Source organism: Monodelphis domestica, chromosome 1 (genome assembly GCF_027887165.1).
Source record: "Monodelphis domestica isolate mMonDom1 chromosome 1, mMonDom1.pri, whole genome shotgun sequence".
Classification (NCBI taxonomy): Eukaryota; Metazoa; Chordata; class Mammalia; order Didelphimorphia; family Didelphidae; genus Monodelphis; species Monodelphis domestica.
In genome coordinates, this window is record NC_077227.1 from 283,198,949 (window position 1) to 283,219,644 (window position 20,696).

At 40.9% G+C, this 20,696-nt stretch overlaps 1 protein-coding gene and 1 long non-coding RNA gene across 4 annotated transcripts in view; one reads left to right on the forward strand and one right to left on the reverse strand.

Moving 5' to 3' along the window:
• SUSD6 (sushi domain containing 6) overlaps positions 1 to 16,493 on the forward strand; it is a 112,850-nt gene extending 96,357 nt beyond the window's left edge. For all 3 annotated transcript variants that reach the window (XM_007473114.3, XM_001370155.4, XM_056810957.1), the window contains 4 exons: positions 4,999 to 5,196; positions 7,165 to 7,303; positions 9,033 to 9,457; positions 11,805 to 16,493. In XM_007473114.3, the coding sequence (XP_007473176.1) occupies positions 4,999 to 5,196; positions 7,165 to 7,303; positions 9,033 to 9,457; positions 11,805 to 11,830 (788 nt within the window). In that variant the 3' untranslated portion in view covers positions 11,831 to 16,493. The remainder of the gene's footprint in view (positions 1 to 4,998; positions 5,197 to 7,164; positions 7,304 to 9,032; positions 9,458 to 11,804) is intronic.
• LOC130456332 (uncharacterized) overlaps positions 1 to 20,696 on the reverse strand; it is a 125,133-nt gene that overhangs the window by 87,339 nt on the left and 17,098 nt on the right. The gene's annotated exons all lie outside the window — the stretch shown is intronic.

A 20,696-nucleotide genomic window follows, 5' to 3' on the forward strand; every position in this document is an offset into this window, starting at 1 on the left:
TATATATAATACCTAGAATTTTAAGGGATACCAATTACATTAAAAAATAGTTATCAAAATATTTTTAAAACAAGTTCACAGACCCTAGGCCAAGAACCCTTGCCCATAGAGGATCCTAAAGACCAGCATTCCACTCTTCAAACATCTGGGGTTAACCTAATCCCTCAAGATGGAGAACCCATGGTGGCCCATATCAAGGCCAAAGAGGTGAAGAATCCATCCAAAAACAGCAATAAGTGGCAACTAATCCTGACTCAGTTCCCCAGTTTTGGAATTAAGGCTAGAGAAAATAAGTAAACAATGCAAAAATATACAACTTGGTCAAGTCTTTTACCCCCTGGTTACCTAGCCCTTAACTGCAGAAGGAAGTTCAGAAAGAAGCACAGATAAGCAGGGCATTTTGAAAGTAAACATGTTGGAGACAGCTAGGTAACTGGATTGAGAACCAGGTCCTAGGTTCAAATTTGGCCTCAGATGCTTCCCAGCAGCGTGACCATGGGCAAGACATTGCCTAGCTCTTACTGCTCTTCTGTCTTCATATTGATTCTAAGATGGAGGTAAGGGTTTTCTTTTTGTTTGTTTTGTTTTTTAATATCAAGATTTTTAAAATTTTGTATTTAATTAATTAATTTAGAATATTTTTCCATGGTTAAATGATTCATGTTCTTTCCCTCCTCCCAGAGCCGATGAACAATTCCACTCAGTTTTACACCTATCATTGAAAGGCTCGGTTTTTGGGTGTTCAGAATAAATTTTTTTCACTTTAAGGCAGTATTTAAATATTAGTTGACATTTGTTATCATTATCATCTTAAGATCACAGATTTAGAGTTACAAAGTATCTCAAAGGTCATTTAGTCCATTTTATAGATGAGGAGTTGAAGGTAGCACTGTGACTAGAGCACTGGGCTTGCAGTCAGAAGATCTAAGTTCAAATCCAGCCTTGGATACTTATTAGCTGTGTGGCCCTGGACAAGTCACTCAACCTGCCTGCCTCTGTTTCCTTAACTGTAAGATAGGGCTAATAATTGCATTTTCCTCCCAGGGTTGTTGTGAGGGCCAAACAAGATCATATTTGTAAAGTGTAGTACCAAGCCCAAAAAAGGCCTAAGTCATCTTTGTGAACAATTCTATTATATACTATTCTGCAGGTGTAGAAGATTGGGCTGAATGTCCCGGACATACCCTGAAGTTGTCTTTATTATTAAATATGATGGCTTGTTTTTGTTGTTACCTCAAATCACCACAACAGCCATGATTGTAAATGGCTAATAGAGGGTTCCAATTATATGAGTTCTATATAATGAATATTCTGTTATGCTAGTGTGACCAAATGACAACATAGGCTTGTGTAAAGGTCATGTGCTGAGCCCAGGATTTTAGCCTGGCTGCTTACCACACAAAGCTATGTGACCTCAGGCAAATCTTGGGGTTGTCAAAAATACCTACAAGTCACAGGAACAATTCCAAGGATTGTCACCTGCTTCTCTTTAATTTATCCCTGCCCCCGAACTAGAAGCGAGCAGCTATACTTCCTATGCTCACTAGAGAGACAAATGACTGAGAGCAATCATGGAAAGCCAAGCAGGGGAGACAAACTTATTTCTTTCTACGTGGGCTTTCCCCCTACTCCCTTTTTAAATTATGGAACATGCCAGTCAGATATGTTAATTATCTTCCATATTAATGGACCAAGCATGAAATAACCTCTGGCATCCAGGCATTGTCATTTAGACAACCCAAGGAGTAGATTAAGTCCAGAAATGGGGACTCCTCATACCTGCTAAGCTGATTGATTTCTTGTAGGGCTTTTGATCCTCCCTGATGATCTCTTATCCTGCTTCACTCTAAGCAGCCTCTTAGAGGTAATAGCTCAGAGTCTCCATCACAAATGACTGATCTCTATTGGGATTCAGAGACTTTGACTCAGTACCAATGGGCAGAAGCAATACCAAATTATTTCTTTGCCCCTTATGTGTCTTAAAGATACATAGCTTTTTTAGTTGCCCACATTTTCTGCCTTGAATTGATGACAGCTTCTGGAAAACCAAACCTTAAATGTCCTAGTTCCTTTTCCTTTCTCTAACCTTTTTAGCTTCATGTATTTGTCATGCTGGTTTTGCCTTACTGAATTAAGACTGCTCTTTGTCTGGGGTATTCATATTCTGGGTAATAACTGAAACCTAGAAGATAAAATTTCCCTTAGAAAACCAGAGTAAATTGAATGTTATATCCTACCTGTTTTTGGAAACTGTGATGCTCTACAATAAAATTGATGGAAAACTTTGCTCCTGAGGAAACACTTAACTAGAAGAAGTGAACCAATTAGCACACAGAAAGCTAAAAAGTAAGCCCCTTGATTTGTAGGAAAATTATTGTCCTGAATAAGAGGGAGAGTTTGTAAAGGTCAGAGTATCTTGGTAAGGTCTTTTCTTAAGAAAGCAAGTAAACTTTCAAAAGAACAAGGACTGAGGGTTACCAGTAGTAATGTAAGAGTATCTCCTTCTTTAGGAGGTATGGAATTAATTTCATTAGGGTATTTGCTTAAATACATTCTTACTTTAAAATAAGTGGTAGCTATTTTCCTTCCAAAAGATTAACAAGAAGGTGGTTATGATTTGTGAAGTGGGGCCAAGGGCTTTAACAATAGAAATAACCCATAGGGGTAGCTGGGTGACTCAGTGGATTGAGAGCCAGGCCCAGAGACAGGAGGTCCTGGGTTCAAATGTGGCCTCAGACACTTCCTAGCTATGTGACCCTAGGCAAGTCACTTAACCCCCGTTGCCTAGCCCTTAACCACTTTTCTGCCTTGGAACCAATGCACAGTATTGATTCTAAGATGGAAGGTAAGGGTTTAAAAACAAACACTAGAAATGACCCAATCATTTCTCCCTCACTGATTTCTATCTATTTTTCAAGATTCAAATGCTACCTCTTTACTTCCCTGCCCACCCAAGCCCAGAATGTTATCTTCTTTCTTTGAACTCTGCAGTGATCTTTAGAATCATGAGGTTGAGAGCTTGGAGATTCTTAATAAAAGACCATCTAATTTTAACTCCCTCTTTTTTTTTATACCTATAGCATTTTCCACATTATTCATTTGACGTTTATCATATTGCCTTCTTTCTTAAATTTGTTACCTTTTTATATAGTCATGACCTGTTCCTGCAATTAGATCATAAGTTCTTTGAGGATAAGGGGCTTCTTTGTACCTTTTCTACATAGCAAGTACTAAATTCTTTGATTAGTTGAAGGTGATACTGGAAACCATAGGATCTTAGAAGGAATCTTTGAGGACCAGAGAGGTCCAGTAACTCTTCCAGTGGGTAGTTCAACCATTCACATTTGAGCTAATACTCTATCTTTACACATAACACAGCAAATGAGGTTAAAATCTCAGTTTTTTAAGCTCACCCATTTTTTTTTGCCCCATTTTTCAGTATGCTTGAGTCAGCTGGCATGAGGAGGACCACAGGCAACTGTTTTAGCCCCCTCTTCCTTTTCAAAGCTCAGAGGGCACCCGCCCCCCACTTCCAGAAAAGGGGAAAGAAAAATATGGGGTGGGTGGGTGCAGCTGCCTTTTCCACCATCATTCTGGCATCCCCTTGACAGCAGTTCCCTCCAGAAGAGGGGAGAAGAGCTACTATCTCCAGTATGAGAAACACAACATCACTACATTACACAACTCATGGTATCTTCTCCAAAGCCAACACTCTTTGACTGGATCTGCCATTTGTATCCCTAAATGTGTGTGCAGGTGTGTGGTCCTTTGTAAGAAAGAGGTCATCACAACCACAGCAAATATCAGTTACTCAAGGAGAGAAAGTGATATTCATGGAGAAAACAAGAAGAGAATTGGGGGGAGGGTGTTATATCTCTCAGCCAAACTGAGAATAATTCCCTTGAGAAGCTCTTGGTCTTGGAAACATTTTTAAGCCTAAGGAAAAGTTCATGAATTTGGGGGTGGGGGTGAGTGATGTCCTTCTCCCTCCCTTTTTTTCTCTCAGTATTCCCTCTGTTTTCCTTTTCTGAGAGGGCCTTGCACTAAATGCCCCAGGATAGTATATCTGTAGATCTAGTGGTTTGGGAGGTTGCCAGAGGTCTCTCATATCCTTCCTCCCTGTCTAGCTGCCATTTGTTTGTTCTGTGTGTTTGTTGCTTCCTTCATTGGCCCAGATTCCCATACTATGCTCTCAGACCCTGGGCCTATGGTTAACTAGGCCTGTTTGAAGGTAGAAGAGGTAAGGGAGCATTGATTGACCTATCTTAACAGGTTGATTCAACCACCAAGCTCTTGACTCTGAGGAAACAAATACTACTAGAACTTTGGGAACAAGAGAGGTTTAAAACCTTCTAAAGCACAAACCTAGGCCTCTGCTTTGACTTTCTGAATTTAGTTCATTTTGGTTAGACTATAAAAGTCCTTCAAAACATGGATGAGGAATAGAATTAATATCTTCCCTCTAGGCTAACTCTTACATCTGGCTTTATGTTATGTCCAAATCAGTGTAGTAGTGAGGTATGTTAGAATAAGGATTATTATATATTATATTATATAGTTTTTTTTTCTTCCTTCCTTGCTTGATTTCTGTGAATTGAATGCAAAATGGGAAAGGGAGTAGGCAGCTAGGTGGCTCAGTAGACTGAGAGGCAGGCCTAGAGATGGGAGGTCCTATGTTCAAATCTGAACTCGGACATTTCCTAACTTGTGACCCTGGGCAAATCACTTAACCCTCATTGCCTAGCCCTTACTGCAGTCTAAGAGAGAAGGTAAGAGTTGGGGGGGGGGGGGGGTTGTTGTTTTTAATGGCGAAAGGGAAGGGTAAAAATTCAGGAGCTAAATTTCCCTGTTATCAGACCATTTCCCTTTTCAACTCTGACATCTTGATTCTTCACCAAAAACCCTTGTTGGGGCTCAGCACAATTCTTCCTGCTGTATCATCTAGCTGAAATAGCCATAAAAATTATTTTATTTAAATATCTTTTTTTTTCTTTTTAGTGTGTCCTCGACCACCAGAACCAGAAAATGGTGGCTTCATCTGCCACCCAACCCCCTGTAAAGATCCCTTGGCATCAGGCAGTGTCATTGAGTACCTGTGTGATGAAGGCTACATGCTGAAGGGTGATTACAAATACCTGACATGTAAAGATGGGGAATGGAACCCAGCCATGGAGGTCAGCTGCCACCACAGCCAAGGTTAGTCCATCATTGATGCTAAAGGATTATGGGGGAGAAACTCCAATTCCCTTTTTTAAGTGGGAAGTAGATTCTTTTCCCTCCCTGTTGTGGTCCTTGTTCTGACAAAGGATTAGGGCAGTGTAATTTGGTAAATCACAACTCCCAGTGGCCCATTATCCCCCTTCTTGCAGATCCTATGTTCTTGAGAAAGACAAAGGTGCTTGATAATTTGCCAGGATATTTCCCTGGCATAGAGGCTTACTCTTTTGATTCTCAGTCTCTGATGTTTTGCTTGTGACCTTTGAGCCTCATCTGCTGGACACAGTGATTATTATTCTCCACTTCTCCCCCTACCACATCCCCCCACTGGAAATTCACTCTCTTGTTATGTGAACAACCATCTAGCTTAGAGAGATCTCTCCCCTTATTTCTCACATAACAGGAAAACCCATGCAGCCTGTAGGAAAATGTGTCATTCAGTGCTTCATGAATGAATTTCTAATCCCAAACCATGTTTATAACCCATAAGACCTTAGGGGAAATCCTGAGAAGCAAAGAAAAATGAGTGTTTATGACAGAAGCCAGAGAACAGTGGGTCATTCCCAATCCAGTGTCACAGGCTGTTGTTGCTCTATAGGGTGAAATCTAAGGTATTATGCTGGATTTTACTAGATCAAAATTGATATAACAACTTCCTACTGCCCTCAGAGAGGGAGATAATTTCAGGAGATCTGCTGACAGTAATGGTTATTTAGGAATCAAGATGAGCAAAGTTTTGCACCTAATTTTTTGTTTTGTTTTTTAAGTATTTTTCCATGGTTATATAATGGTATATATATGTATATATATATATATATATACACACACATGTTCTCTCCCTCCCCCATTCTGGAGCTGACAAGCAGTCCCACTGGGTTATACATAATACACTCGATTTCTATTTCCATAGTATTCATTTTTGTAACAGAGTAATCTTTTAAAATCAAAACCCAAATCATATATATCCATATAAACAAGTGATAAATCATATGTTTTTCTTCTGCGTTTTCTACTCACACAGTTCTTTCTCTAGATGTGGATAGCATTCCCTCAGAGTTGTCCTGGATCATTGCATTGGTATTAATAGCAAAGTCATTTGATCATTCCATAATGTTTGTTACTTTGTACAATGTTCTCCTGGTTCTGCTCATTTCACTCAGCATCAGTTCATGGAAGTCTTCCTAGTTTTTATAACACTCAAGCAGTTCATCATTTCTTATAGCACAATAGTATTCCATAACCATCATATACCATAATTTGTTCAGTCATTCCCCAATCAAGGGACAACTCCTCGTTTTCCAAATTTTTGCCACCACAAAAGAGTGCAGCTATAAATATTTTTATCTTTTTGGGATGCAAACCTAGTCTAGTAGTGGTATTGCTGGATCAAAGGGCAAGACAGTCTTTTAAAGCCCTTTGGGCATAATTCCAAATTGCCTTCTAGAATGGTTGGATCAATTCACAACTCCACCAGCAATTTTAGTGTCCCAATTTTGCCATATCCCCTCCAATATTTATTACTTTCCTTTGTTGTCATGCAAGCCAATCTGCTAGATGTGAGTTAGCACCTCAGAAATGTTTTGATTAGCATTTCAGGAGGGATTAAAACACTTTTTCATGTGCTTATTGATAGTTTTGATTTCTTCATCTGAAAACTGCCTATTCATATCCCTTAACCATTTGTCAATTAGGGAATGGCTTGATTTCTTGTACATTTGACTTAGTTCCTTATATATTTGAAAAATTAAACCTTTGTCAGAATTTTGTTATAAAATGCAGTGAATTCTAAAGGAGAGAACACACCATGTGATGTGATAGATATAGATATAGATAGATATAGATATATATGACAGAGCTTAACAAATATTTGGTGTGCATCTTATATGTGGGCTCATAGGTTGGATTTTGTGTGTGTAGGCTCCTACTAATGGGAACTTGTTTCTGTAGAAAAAGACCTTCACACAACGATTGGTGTGCCTACCCTGTCGATAGTGGCCTCCACAGCAAGCTCAGTAGCACTCATCCTTCTCTTAGTTGTGCTCTTCGTTTTGTTGCAGCCAAAATTGAAGTCCTTCCATCATAGCAGGTGAGTTTGGTGGGGAGAGGGAATTGGCAGGTGTCTAGGAAAAAACTGCCAATTGAGGTTCACAAATGCAACTTCTAGAAAAGTCTTAGACATGCCCAGACTCATTCTCATTTCCATTTTCAGAAATTCAAGAAGACAACAAATATTCTCCATTCTGTACTTAGGATGGCTGCTTAAAATCTAATTGATTTCTAGGCTTCACTGAATTGGAAGTATAGGAAACTGTTTTTCCTGTCTTCCTTGTCACATCACATCTCTCCTTGTTTAGGTCCTTGTTTAGGTACCAATATCGCACACCATAAGGGTCTTATGGTCTTGAATCATTAGCCAGCCCTATTTCATATCTGCTTTGGAATTCACCAAACTTGGGGAACTATACTAGGAGATGGGAACACAAATACAAAATTTTAAATGATCTCTAGTTCATACTAGTAGAATTCTGGGGCTTACTCACTTAAAGAGTTGATTTCTTATGGTAAAGGTCACCTTCAGCTATAGGTCTGTTTTCCAGACTTGACTGGATATTTAAGAGGCGTCTGGTTCCTTTTATAAAGCAAGCAAGTCCCTTCACACGCTCCTGCTTTAGTTCAATTCCTCTCATTTCTCTCATCACTAATTCACATTCTAGTATGAAATTATGTGCCAGCATTCACTCAGATTCCAGATGGGAATAGGACTAAAGTTTAGCTAAGGTGCGGTTGTTTATTTGCTTTTGTTTGGGTTTTGTAATTCTTCTTTTGTTTAAAAGAAAAGTTGCTGACCATTCCTAAGGAAACTATTTTCCAACATTTAAATGTATGTTGGGATTAAAAATTAGGCCTCTTATTTCTCTAATACAGGAAACTCCTTAGAGGAGGAACTCCTACAACCAATGCAGGTTGATATCCTCTCCAAAATTCTTGAGAGGGTTGCTTAGAGAGAGCACTGAAAAGTTGAGTAACTTGCTTATAGTCTCCCAGGCAGTATGTGTCAGAGGAAGGTCCTGAACTCAGGACTTCTTGGCTTCAGAATTGGCTCTCTATCCAATAAAGCAGATAAATAGATCATGCTGACCAGCCAATACCTTGTTAGATTAAGTAACTATATATTTGAACATAATAAAAATATTCTACATTCAAACTTTCTCCCCACTTAATCTTAATTAATGCCCTTTTATTTAGTAATATACACAATCTAGTGCAAGAAATGGGCTAACTTTTAATGAATGGCATTTTATGTCTATATAGACTTGTAATAGTGAAAGTAAAATTATTAAATGTAATATTAATTTTAAAAGATTGCTGTTGTTTATAAAATTAACTCTCAAGTCAGGAGTCTGTTAGTAGCTCTTAACAATTAAAAATTAAGATATAGAAAAAAGGGAAATGTAGGAAAGGGACAGAAAATTTCATCTAGCTAAATACCTAAGCTGAATCAGGAGCCCACCAAGCCCGCCAAAGTCCACAAAACCCTCAAGGGCACACAGCAAGTACCAGAGCTCCCACTCAAGACTGACTGTCTTCCACCAGTGAAGATGAGGGGAGGGAGAGGGAGAGAACAGCTCTACACCTTTTATCCATATGCATTGATTTGCTACATTCTGTTCCATCCATCTTTCTCTTGTCTGGCTTTGGCAAGCAGATCACATAATTTTTCTTGTAGGTTTTAAATGTATAAATGGATAGAGGATAAAGTGTTCATATCTAACCAATTGTTGCTTGCCCTCTTCCCTTTTCTATACTGAATGCAGACGTGACCAAGGAGTATCTGGTGACCAGATCTCCATAATGGTGGATGGTGTTCAGGTGGCCTTACCATCATATGAAGAAGCGGTGTATGGCAGTTCTGGGAATTCTGTGCTGCCTTCTAACTCCCGAGTACAAATTGTACTGTCTGAAGGGTCTGGGCCAAGCAGTGCAAGGGAAGTGCAGCAACATGACCAGGGAGGACGTGTCTGCTCTTCCTCAGGAGGAGAGGAGGATGCCCCAGGACACTCTGGCCTGGGCAATGCCCGAAGTACCCATCGCTCAGAGACTGTGATGGTGCACCAGGCCACCACTTCCTCCTGGGTGGCTGGCATGGGAAATGGCCATCCAGTACACAAAGACGCTCCAGACTCAGAAAATAGTGACATACAAAGCCTTTTATCTCTCACTTCTGAGGAATATACAGATGGTACGTGGTTTAACCTAAAGAAAACTCCTGACTGCTTGGGACTTTCACTGCAGAATCAACCAAGATTCTAGTTTTCTTCTAGATTCTAAATTCCATGATAGACTCAATTTATATTCATTTTGTTCTTTGACACAAAGTAAATAGCTGAGAAGGGAGAGATTTTCTGCTCTAGGACAAATTCTTCCTTAATTGGGTTGTTGTGGCCTTTCTTTGGAGCCTCTACACAGCTCAGGGAACATTTTACTATCTCTTCCAGAATTTTGGTAAATTAGGAGGTACAGAGACAGCTTCTTAACCTTTTCTTTTCTTGGTCTATCCAAAGTTGAAGCCCAGCATATCAATGAATCAAAAGTCAATTGAACAAAGTAGAGAAAGAAGAAACCATTTCAATTTTTCCCCTCCCTCCCTTCCTCCCTCTTGTCCTCCTTTCCTTCTTTCCTTCCTTCCTCTTACTTTCTATCTTAGTAACAACACTTGAGATAAAAAGAACTAGAGCAATTGGGGTTAAGTGATTTTGCCAGGGTCACACAGCTAGGAAGTATCTGAGGTCAGATTTGAACACAGGACTTCCTATCTCTGGGCCTGAATTTCTCTCACTTCGCTGCCCCCTCCCAGATGTATATGTGATACAGTTGAAAGATCACTGGATCTATGATTAGTATATGTATTCAGGTCCTTGCTTAGTCTCTCTTTTCAATCTCCCCCTCTAGTTAAGGATAAGGAATTACATACTGCCTTTACTTAGGATTATGAAGATCAAATGAAACATTATACAAACAGTACTTGAGAAGCTATAAAGTGCTATGTTAATGTCAGCAATCACTGGAATTATCTCCCAGAAGAGAAAAACTAACATTTATCAGGCATGTTAGATACAGTGGTTTTAAAAACTTTAAAATACTGGAAGGCAAGAATTACTAACTTCATATTTGTTGAATGTACTGAGCATATATGAGGATATAGAGCATATCTAACCAGCCTCTCCTAATTGTACAGAAAAGTAATAAAGTCCTTTAAAAAGTTGACCCATATTTTAAGCATGAAATCCCATAATTCTCTTTATAAATGGAATACCTACCATGTATGTAAGAGTAGAGGTGGGAAGTAGGTTGCAGCTACTGTTCTAGGGGCAGAGATTGGTTTTTAAACATGAATTGCTTTTCCCAGAAAAACTGAATTAAAGTCAAAACTCTCATATCTACTCTGAAACTGAATTGCATGGATTATACTTCGAGAACTGTTTAATTGGGAAATGAGGCATGTGTCCTTTGAACTTCACCTTGAAGTTTATAGTCAACAGCCTATTATGGCCCTCACTGCAATTCTACTACTAGGGTGCCCAAGAAATTCTAGTTTTCTTTTTCTCTTCTCCCCTTGCTCAGTCTCCAACCAAATCATTAAAGGAATTAATTCAAGCAGTCATCTAGGTGTCTTAGTGGATTGAGAGCCAGATCCAGAGATGGGAGGTCCTGGGTTCAAATCTGGCCTCATATGCTTCCTAGCTGTGTGACCCTAGGCAAGTCACTTAACCCCCATTACCTAGCCCATGCCACTCTTTTGCCTTGGAACCAATACACAGTATTGATTCTAATATGGAAGGTAAGGGTTTAAAAAAATATTTTAATTCAACTTTTTTTTTCAATTTTCATGTTTACATGGTTCATTTTCTTTCCCCCTCTTCTTCCCTCCCACCTCTCAGAGCCAACAAGCAATTCTACTGGATTGTACAAATTCAACAAACATTTTTAACCCTTCTGTGTATGGCAAATAGAAATAAAAAATATAAGATGTGACATATGCCCCTGAGCTCACAATATAGTGGTAAAAACAGGACATATGTTCAGTTAATAGTTAAAACAGATACTATGAGATTGTATATAAATAATGTCCTGCAAAAAGAGCAGCTCAGTAGTCTGCAGAAGACTGTGAAAGCTTTAGTCCTAGAAGCTGGACCTTGAGAGAAAAACAGGCTTTTGATGAAAGGAACAGCAGGAACAAAGTTCTAGAGTTGGAAAGGAGTTTGATGTTTTCAGAGGACAGTCAAGAGAGATGAAGAGCTATTATTATTGCAGGAAAATTGGGGAGATTGAGGAAAAGGGGGCAGATTAGAGATAGTCAAGTCTAAGACTTTATCCTATGGGCAAGGGGGAAAATATGAGAGTTTGTCCTCAACTGTTCCCTTCTGTATCTTCTCTGACTCCCTAGAAGGATGCCTAAGGAAGAGAATTTTTATTTTTACAACTTATGCTTTTAAGCAGAGGGCGCTCTATATATAGTGTCCTATCATCTTGACATTAGATTGAAGCATAGTGTGTTAACCATTTTCTTTTTCTTGCCTCTCTTTTAGATATCCCATTGTTGAAAGAAGCATGAAGTTTGCTGCTGTCTTCATGTGGCCTCCTTCCCCTTTACGTTGTTCTTTCCTGCCCTCTCCTCATTTACCCTTGGGTTTTGAGCACTCTGTGCAGCCTCCACCCCACCACCCCCATCCTGATGACGATAGGAGCAGCACCCCAAGGTCCCTCCTGGCCAAACATCCAAAGGACGCCAAACAGGGCTGGTCCCATGCTTGGCCTCTCCTGCCTCTCTTTGTTTGGAACTTATTTGAGTAAGCTGAGATTGAACTCTTCCTTCCTCCCCCAAGACCTCTTCAGCCCTCCCTCAGCCAGCTGTTTGGCAGCAGCCTCCAGAGGTCATAGCGTGGCTGTATTTACTTGTGCCTTCCCCAAGCCCCCAGGCCTGTTGGCTCGACACTGGCCTGAGTGGTTGCGCCGTTGCTGCTATTGCTGCACAGGATGCAAAAGGTCTGTGGGGCCAGTGCCCCTTGGAATCTGATGCCCCCTTCATTAGTACTGGCAGCAGTAAATCCAAGGTTGAGAGCTTTCTGGTGAGGAAAGAGCAGGGGTGATTATTTGGGGGGATTGAAGGTGGAGGAAGATGGGTATTAACCTCCCATGGCTGCCTTACAGTGAGCAGCTATATCCTTAAGATGACATGTGTATGACTTCTTTAACTATTCAATAGAGGGATTATGGAGAATCATGTCAGTTTTCAGCAGTTCTGTGTTGATCATCCCAGGGGCCAGGAATATTGGCCCCTCTTTAATTTATATTTTTCGGGGATACATGTGAGGGATCTAAAAGGGGAGGAAGAAGGTGGAGGCAGCTGTGTTATATATGCAAGATCCTACTTAACTGGTCCTGGCTTTTCTCAGCTATGACCTTTATCTCTCCCCCATTCCCTTGAGTTTAAAGGAAAGCAACATGTGGCCTCATGGGTTTTTTCTTTTTCCCATGCCACTGTGGCAGAGGTGGCTCATCTGTAGAAAGAGGAAGAGAAGTCAGAAACCATCTAGTACCTATCATTTCCTCCCCTGTACACGCTGGTTTTCCCAGGCTTGCAACTAGCATTTTGGGCAAGTTGCATCTTTCTGGGTGTGTAGTGATATAATGGATCTGGAGGAGCTGATGTGCTCCCCCTGCCCCCCAGACACAGTGCCTTGGGTGTGGCTGCAGGCAGCCCAAGCCCTGGGTCCTGAGCATTCCTGTCAACACAGTCACGTGCCTTAGTAACTGTGCCCAAGAAGCACCCTGCTACTTAGTGCTGCTGCTTTTCCCCCTTCACCCTTTCCTCTCCCTTCCCTCTCTCCTTTGTCACAGCTGACAAATTACTTTCTTGTCTTCCTTGGAGCTCAGGAAGAAGGGCTAAGAAAGAGCCTGAGTTACCACCCTTACTCCAGTAACTGGACTGCCTCACTGGGGGGTGAACAGTTGCTAAGCAACTCTGCTACTGAGGCAGTTAGGTTGAGGAATGGAGAGGGAAGGGCATTCTAGAAGAGCCATGCATGTTAGGGGAGCAGGCACCATTCTCCAGAGCTATTGGTTTCCTAAAGAAAAGGCCAGAATTCAGGCATTTAGGCTCTTCATAGGTTGCATGGCAGAGCCTCCCATACTCAGTTTCCATGATGATGTGCAATTCAATGATACTCTTCATTTGACCATTGTGAGAGCTGAGAAGGACACTGGAGAAGAGGGACCAAGGCTTGGGCATGTTTTAGAAGCACTGAGGCAGAAGACTTAGAAGATAACCCAATTTGATTCTTCTCCTCCAGCTTCCTTGGCAAAGGAGTAGTAATAATAACTTCCAACTATACTATATAACCTGCTTGGCAAAGCTTTTGGAGACTACCTCCAGCTGTCTTAGACAATAGGCTAAGTGACCACAAAGAACAACTAGAAGGAGAAGCTTCTCTCAAACAGCGGTGTGGCTTCTTCCATCCTTACACACTGCACTTTATTGCACTGTTATCTCTTTGTCCCAGCAACAAAAAGCAGTATCTCTTTCTCCTAGAGTAATAATAATAGCTGACACATTTATATGGCGCTTTAAGGTTTGCAAAGTGCTTTGTAAGGGAAGTACCTGTTAAGCTCCATTATTTACTTTCTCCTCTCTGCCTTCCACCACCATATCCATATAACTCTCACCCAAAGCCTGGGCACTATGTTATTTGCCAGGAATTTAGGGGAGAAACCCAATAGGAGACTTCCCAAAGCAAGCACTGCTGCTTCTAATTGAACTTAAAGCCAGGAGAAGGCTTCCTGCGATGAAGCCAAATGGATATTGAGTGAGCCCCTGGTTCCACAGCCACTGTTAGTATATAGGACCACAGATACCTTCTGGTCCCAGGTTGGGGGGTGGGAGGGGAGGGTGGATATCCCTAATGCTTGCTGCTGCCCAGCCACAAGGGAGGGAGGCCAAGCCCTTCCTTTCAGTCTTCCTAAAAAGGTGAAAAATAGAAATAATCCCACCTCCCTGCTGAGACTTCAATTTGTGTTTTCCAGTGTTTGAATATTTGCATGTACCTTATGTCCCAGGATTCCAAAAAAAGAAGCTCTTACCATGTTTGTTTGTCTGAGTGAGCCTCTCCTCAGAGAACATACTCCAAAACCCTATGCTTACCTAGCAACATATGGACTATTTGCTGGCCCTTTAAAAGGAACAAAAGAGAAGCTTCTTCATTTCTGAAACTCCCTTCCACTGTTCTTGCTCAGACACAGCAGCCTGCCCAGGGGACTGACTGCATGCCCAGACAAGCTGCCAAATTAGGAGGGAAAAGGAAAAAGTGAGGAGAATAAGTTTATGGGTCCTTTTCCCCCACCTGCTTTAAGGAATCTGAAATAAAGGCAGGGCTGTTGAAAAACATGTATTGGATTAAGTTAGACCTCTTTGGTTAAACAGCCCATCCTCTCTGTGCTGGACTTAAGGCTACACATTAGCTGCTAATAACCAGAAGCTTCAAATAAAAGAATTCTCTCCCTCCTTCCTCCAGAACAACCTTTTAATGAATCCTTGTTAGGAAAACACCCTGCATCCATCCACTCAATACTGTTTTCAGGGCTCATGGGCTTTAAGTTTGACAACTGCAAAGGGATTCAGGGAGTTTCACAGCTGTTTTGAGGTGGGTCCTGGCTCACAGACAAAGGCATGTTCTATTGGATAGAGCAAGCAGGCTGTTGGTTGGTGGTCCCTAGGAAAAAAAGGTACCCAAAGGAACTTCTTTGGATGGGAATGAGAAATACTACTTGACAAAACAAACCATTGTAGGGTAAACTGAGCAAAAAAAAATTTGTCAGTTTGTTAGGTCTTAGGAAGGTAATGGTCAGCGCCAAAGGACTAATTTTTTTTTTTTTGCACAAAAAATATTCTGTCTGCCTCAGTGCAAGTTTTATATCCTGTTGACTTGCACCATCATAATTACTTCAAAGAGAACTAGTATAAGGTGAAAACTCCTTTTAAAGTAATACCTGTTCCTTGCAATGCCTTAGTTTAACATTTTGCCATCTCTGCAGTTTGTTTACTCCCCCCACCTCCCATTGCACCTGGTATAAACTTGATCATTTAGGTGCTGTGCTGTCCATTCCCCCTAGTTCTTCTGATTTGGGGTTCTAGCACTGCCCAGGAAAGCTTTGATCTAATTCCTTTTCCTATTAAGTAGATTTTATTAGATACAGTATCTCACTGTACATTCTGTAAGCCTTCTTTTAAAAAGCAAAATTAAACTAATATCCTGATCGGCCCCCATCCTTCCGATCCATCCATTTGTTTCCTTACTCATTCTAATAAGCTCTAATGAGAAGCTACCTAGCAAGACAAAGATATTGTTTTCCTGCTTTCATTTCCAAGAATATAAGAACAGCAATCCAGTCATCCTTTCGCGCATCCTAGCCTAACTTTCAAGTTCTTTGCTTGCATACCTCTGCTTACTCCATTCTTAGGAAAGCATGTGAGCACAGAGAATAGAATATGCTGTTAAAATGTTTGTCTTGGCTTTAAAAAAAAAAGAAAAAGACCTACAAGCTCCACAGTTAGATTCCAGATGTGGGTCAGGGGTGGCAGAACTGCCTTTCCCATACAGATCACTTGGCTTCCTTTTCATCAGATTTACTCTGTCTATTGCCAGGAGAGAAATCAAATCATTTTTCTGCTCTGAACAAAGGTTATGGTTGAGCACTGTACCTGATAGCTTCCATGAAACGGGGGAAAGAATGGATTGGACTTTACTGAGAAGTGATGCCTGTTTTATTTTCAGCTTAATCTTGAAGTTTTCAAATGAAAGCCCCAAGGCTCTGAGCACTCTGCCAAGCAGAGGAGAAAAGAGTCCAGGAGGATCAGTGTGGGAGCTGAGTTATCAGACTGCCACTGAGGGAAGAAATCAGTAGTTAAGCCAGGAAGAGTTTGGTGGCCTTCCACACATTTCTTCAGTTTTTATCCAAGTTGCACCACTATGGAATACTTTGCAGAATGGTACTCATATATAATGTGGGACTTAAAACAACAGATATAATGATGCTGTGCAGGATATCAATCATTTTTATTTTGCTTTATTTTATAAACATACATGTATCCTGTACATTGAAGTGGGTGTGAAGATAGTATTTTAATATTTGTACAAAGTTTAATTTAATTTTAATTGTTCTATGTATATAACTGCATTTCTAAATAATAATAATAATAAAAGCAAGTTATTTTAAAATGAGCAAGCAGTGTGTGCAATCTTTCCAGAAGTTTTCTGCTAAAAGTTTGGGATAAAAATCACAGATAATGAGCTAGTTCCAGTGAAGATGGTTTTAATTTAAGAACCAATAGGCTGAACAATTTCTATTTTTTGGCATTAGTTCTTGTCAGAGCCATCCTTCCAACTTGCTTTATATATAGCACCTGTCTGCAGAACACTGGTGAGTACTAAGAGATCAATCCCAACCTCTGTGATCACAGTTTATAATGTATGAGGAGATAGAATTGATACAATTAATATATGGGAAGTAAAAGTAAACAGAAGGGAAAAGTCATTATTAACTCCAGGAGTTGTGGCAGACCTCCTGAAAGTGAAGGCATTTGAATTGTCTTTTGTAACTCTAATTCAACAAACTGAAGAAATAGGTTGTAACAGAAACATTTCTAGGAATGGTTATGAAGAAGCCATGAAAGTGTGAGGCAGGGCAGTTAGACAGTGACTACTCCAGTGCATTTGTGGGATGATCAATTAGATTTAGGGCTGTGGTGTAGGGCCTTGAAACAAACTGACTGGTTTACAGGGAGGTCTCATCTCTGATTTTATTGGCCCCATGCACTAACCAACTGAGTAAATTAGCCACAGGAAACTATCAGAGGAAAAAGTGAAGAAGTTGACCTAGATGTTTGGTTGTCTTTTGTTTTTTAACCCTTACCTTATCTTGGAATCAATACCTGGTACTGGTTCCAAGACAGAAAAGCAGCAAAGGTCAGGCTATTGGGGTTAAGAGATTTACCCAGAATCACACAGCAAAGAAGTGTCTGAGGCCACATTTGAACCCAGGACCTCCCTTCTCCTGGCCTGACACTGTCCACTGAACCACCTAGTTGCTCCCAACCTAGAGATCCTTAACAAGAGGCCCACGGCAAGATGGCGGTGTAGAAGCAGCGAAAGTTCAGACCTCGGAAACCCTTCCTTACCAATCGCAAACAAAGAGTGCTCCTAGGCCACCGAAATTCAAGCTGAACAACAGGATAGACCTGGGGAAACCTCCTCCTGGACCTGGATCAAAAGGTACCACACCCCAAAAGCCAGAACCCTAGATCACTCGGATCTAAGGGGTAGACAGAAAGAAGGTCCCAGGACCCATCCCCCCCCAACCCAGAGTGCTGAGCCCAAGGCAGCAGCGGGAACCTCAGGGCTCTGAGGACTCACCTTGAAAGCAACCTGAGCCAGTCTCCGGGGCGCCCAACACAGACGGCAGGGAAACATAGAGAGAAGGGGGAAGCCTGTAGCCCCCTAGCTGGGTTCTTCCATCTGAGTCTCAAGGGAGGTCCCAGTTTTAGGGCACCAGCTGAACCCAATCCCATCAGGAGCCCTCAGAGCTACTAAAAGGGCAGAAAACTCAGGGCTGGCAAAGGAGCTTACCTTGAAAGTAACCCAGGCCAGTTTCTGGGCACTAGACACAGACTGGAAGAGGAGGTTGCTGCTTTTCTTTTTCTTCTTTTTTTTTGGCTCCAGGATCGTTCGGCCCACACCACCTGAACCTAATCCCATCAGGAGCCATCAGAGTCCAGGCAAGCCATGACCCCTCCCCCCTTAGAAAGCTGGGTCTTCTGAAAAAACAGAAACCTAGAGGCGAAGTCAAGATGGCAGCCTAGAAGGAGCATAGACCTGGCAGCCTGGCCAGAGTTTTGGAGATCTTCCATATCTGCTCCAGCCTTCCAAGAAGTTTAAAACTCAGAGTAAATCCAGCCCAACTAAGCTGAACTCAATCCCATCAAAAGTCTCCAGAACACAGGGAAGCCTAGGCTCCCCATCCATCCTCGTTGACTGCTGGACTTTAAGCCAATCAAAAGCCTCCAGAGGACAGGAAAGCTCAAACCCCCAACAACCCTCCCTCAGAGATTACACCAAGAGATCCTCTGTTAAAGCTCCAAGAGGAGAGACTGATAGAAATCCCTAAAAAACAAAAAAATGAGAGGAACAAGAGCACAGACAAATACAGGGAGGAAAGAAGGGGTGAATTTGAACAAACAACAGAAACAGAAGAAAGAAACTACAATAGACAGCTACTACTCACCAGATGGAACAGAGGGGGAGAGATCAGCAAACGATAAACCAGAAATCCCAGCGAATTGGATACAGGCTGTGGAAGAACTCAAAACACAACTAAGAGAGGCTGAAGACAATTGGGAAAAGAACTTAAAAATTAAGATAAGTCATCTAGAAACAGGCACTTGAACTAAAACAAGAAAATAGTGTCCTGAAAGCCAAAATCATCCAGCTGGAAAATGAGGCAAAGGAGATGAAAGACGAGATAAAGAGGATGAAAGATGATCTTCAAGGAAACTCAGACCAGAAGGAAAAAGACGACCAAAAAGCCAAAAATGAAATCCAATCTTTAAGAACCAGAGTAAAACAACTAGAATCAAGTGACCTCACAAGGCAGCAGGACACTATAAAACAAAACAAAAAGAATGAAAAAATTGAGGAAAATGTTAAGCATCTCATTCACAAAACAGACGATTTAGAAAATCGTTCAAGAAGAGACAATTTAAGAATAATTGGACTACCAGAAGACCACGACAAAAGAAAAAGCCTGGACATAATACTAGAGGAAATTATCCAGGAAAACTGTCCCGAAATCCTAGAACAAGAGGGGAAAGTGGAGATTGAAAGAATCCACAGATCACCCCCTGTATTTAATCCCCAACTGACAACACCAAGAAATGTTATAGCCAAATTCAAAAATAATCAGATAAAAGAACAGGTATTACAAGCTGCCAAGAAGAAACCATTCAGATACCATGGAAACATGGTGAGGATAACACAGGATCTGTCTGCATCCACACTGAAGGACCGAAAGGCATGGAATATGATATTCCGGAAAGCAAGGGAACTAGGCCTACAGCCAAGAATAAAATACCCATCAAAACTGACTATATTCTTACTGAGGAAAGTATGGTCATTCAACACAACAGAAGAGTTCCAAGCATTCACAAATAAAAGACCAGACCTGAACAGAAAATTCGAAGTCCAACCACAGAACTCAAGAATCATCAAAAGGTAATTAAAAAAGAGGGGAAAAACAACAACAAAAAAGGTTTTTTTTAAGAGACTCAATAAGTTAAAATGATACCTTTCCCTATAAGAAAAGAGGTCATTGGCAACTCTTAAAAACTGTTGCTATCACCTAAGCAGCTAGAAGAACTACACTTAGAGGGAACAGTGACAAACTGTATAGGATGAAAGGACAAGACATAAATAGGTATATAGATATATGCATGCATAAATACATATACATGTGTATGTGTATATATATATATATACATGGCTAAAGCTAAAAAAGAAAAGAGGTTATGACTAAAAGAAATGGGAAAAGAAACAAATGGGGGTAAATTTATAGGTCACAAAGAAGCTCATGGCGGGAGGGGGGAGAACATCGATACACTGGAAGGGTAAAGAGGTTGGAGATAGGAAATACTCAACTCTTACGTACTTTGAAACTGACCCAAAGAGGGAAGAACAATCCAATCCATTGGGGAAGAGAATAGATTTGCGCCCTATAGGGGAGTAGAAGGGTAAAAAACAGACTGGTGGGGAGGGAAGCAGTACAAGGGAGGGAGAGGGTGGGGGGGAATTTTTAAAAAGACTACAGGGGTAAAGAAGGGAGGGAATAAGAAGGGAGGGGGGTAGAAAGGGAAATACAAGGGGGACTGATTTAAAGTAAATCACTGGACTAAAAGGTAGAGCTGAAGAAGAAAGGTTAGAATTAGGGAAGGATATCAAAATGCCAGGGAGTCCACAAGTGACAGTCATTGAACATGAATGGGATGAACTCACCCATAAAACGTAGACGAATAGAAGAATGGATTAGAATCCAAAACCCTACCATATGTTGTCTCCAAGAAACACACATGAGGCAGGTAGACACCCACAAGGTCAGAATTAAAGGATGGAGTAAGACCTTCTGGGCCTCAACTGACAGAAAGAAGGCAGGAGTGGTAATCATGATATCTGATAAAGCCAAAGCAAAAATAGACCTGATCAAAAGGGATAGGGAAGGTAATTATATTTTGTTAAAAGGGACTTTAGATAATGAGGAAATATCACTAATCAACATATATGCACCAAATAATATGGCACCCAAATTTCTAATGGAGAAACTAGGAGAATTGAATGAAGAAATAGACAGTAAAACTATATTAGTGGGAGACTTGAACC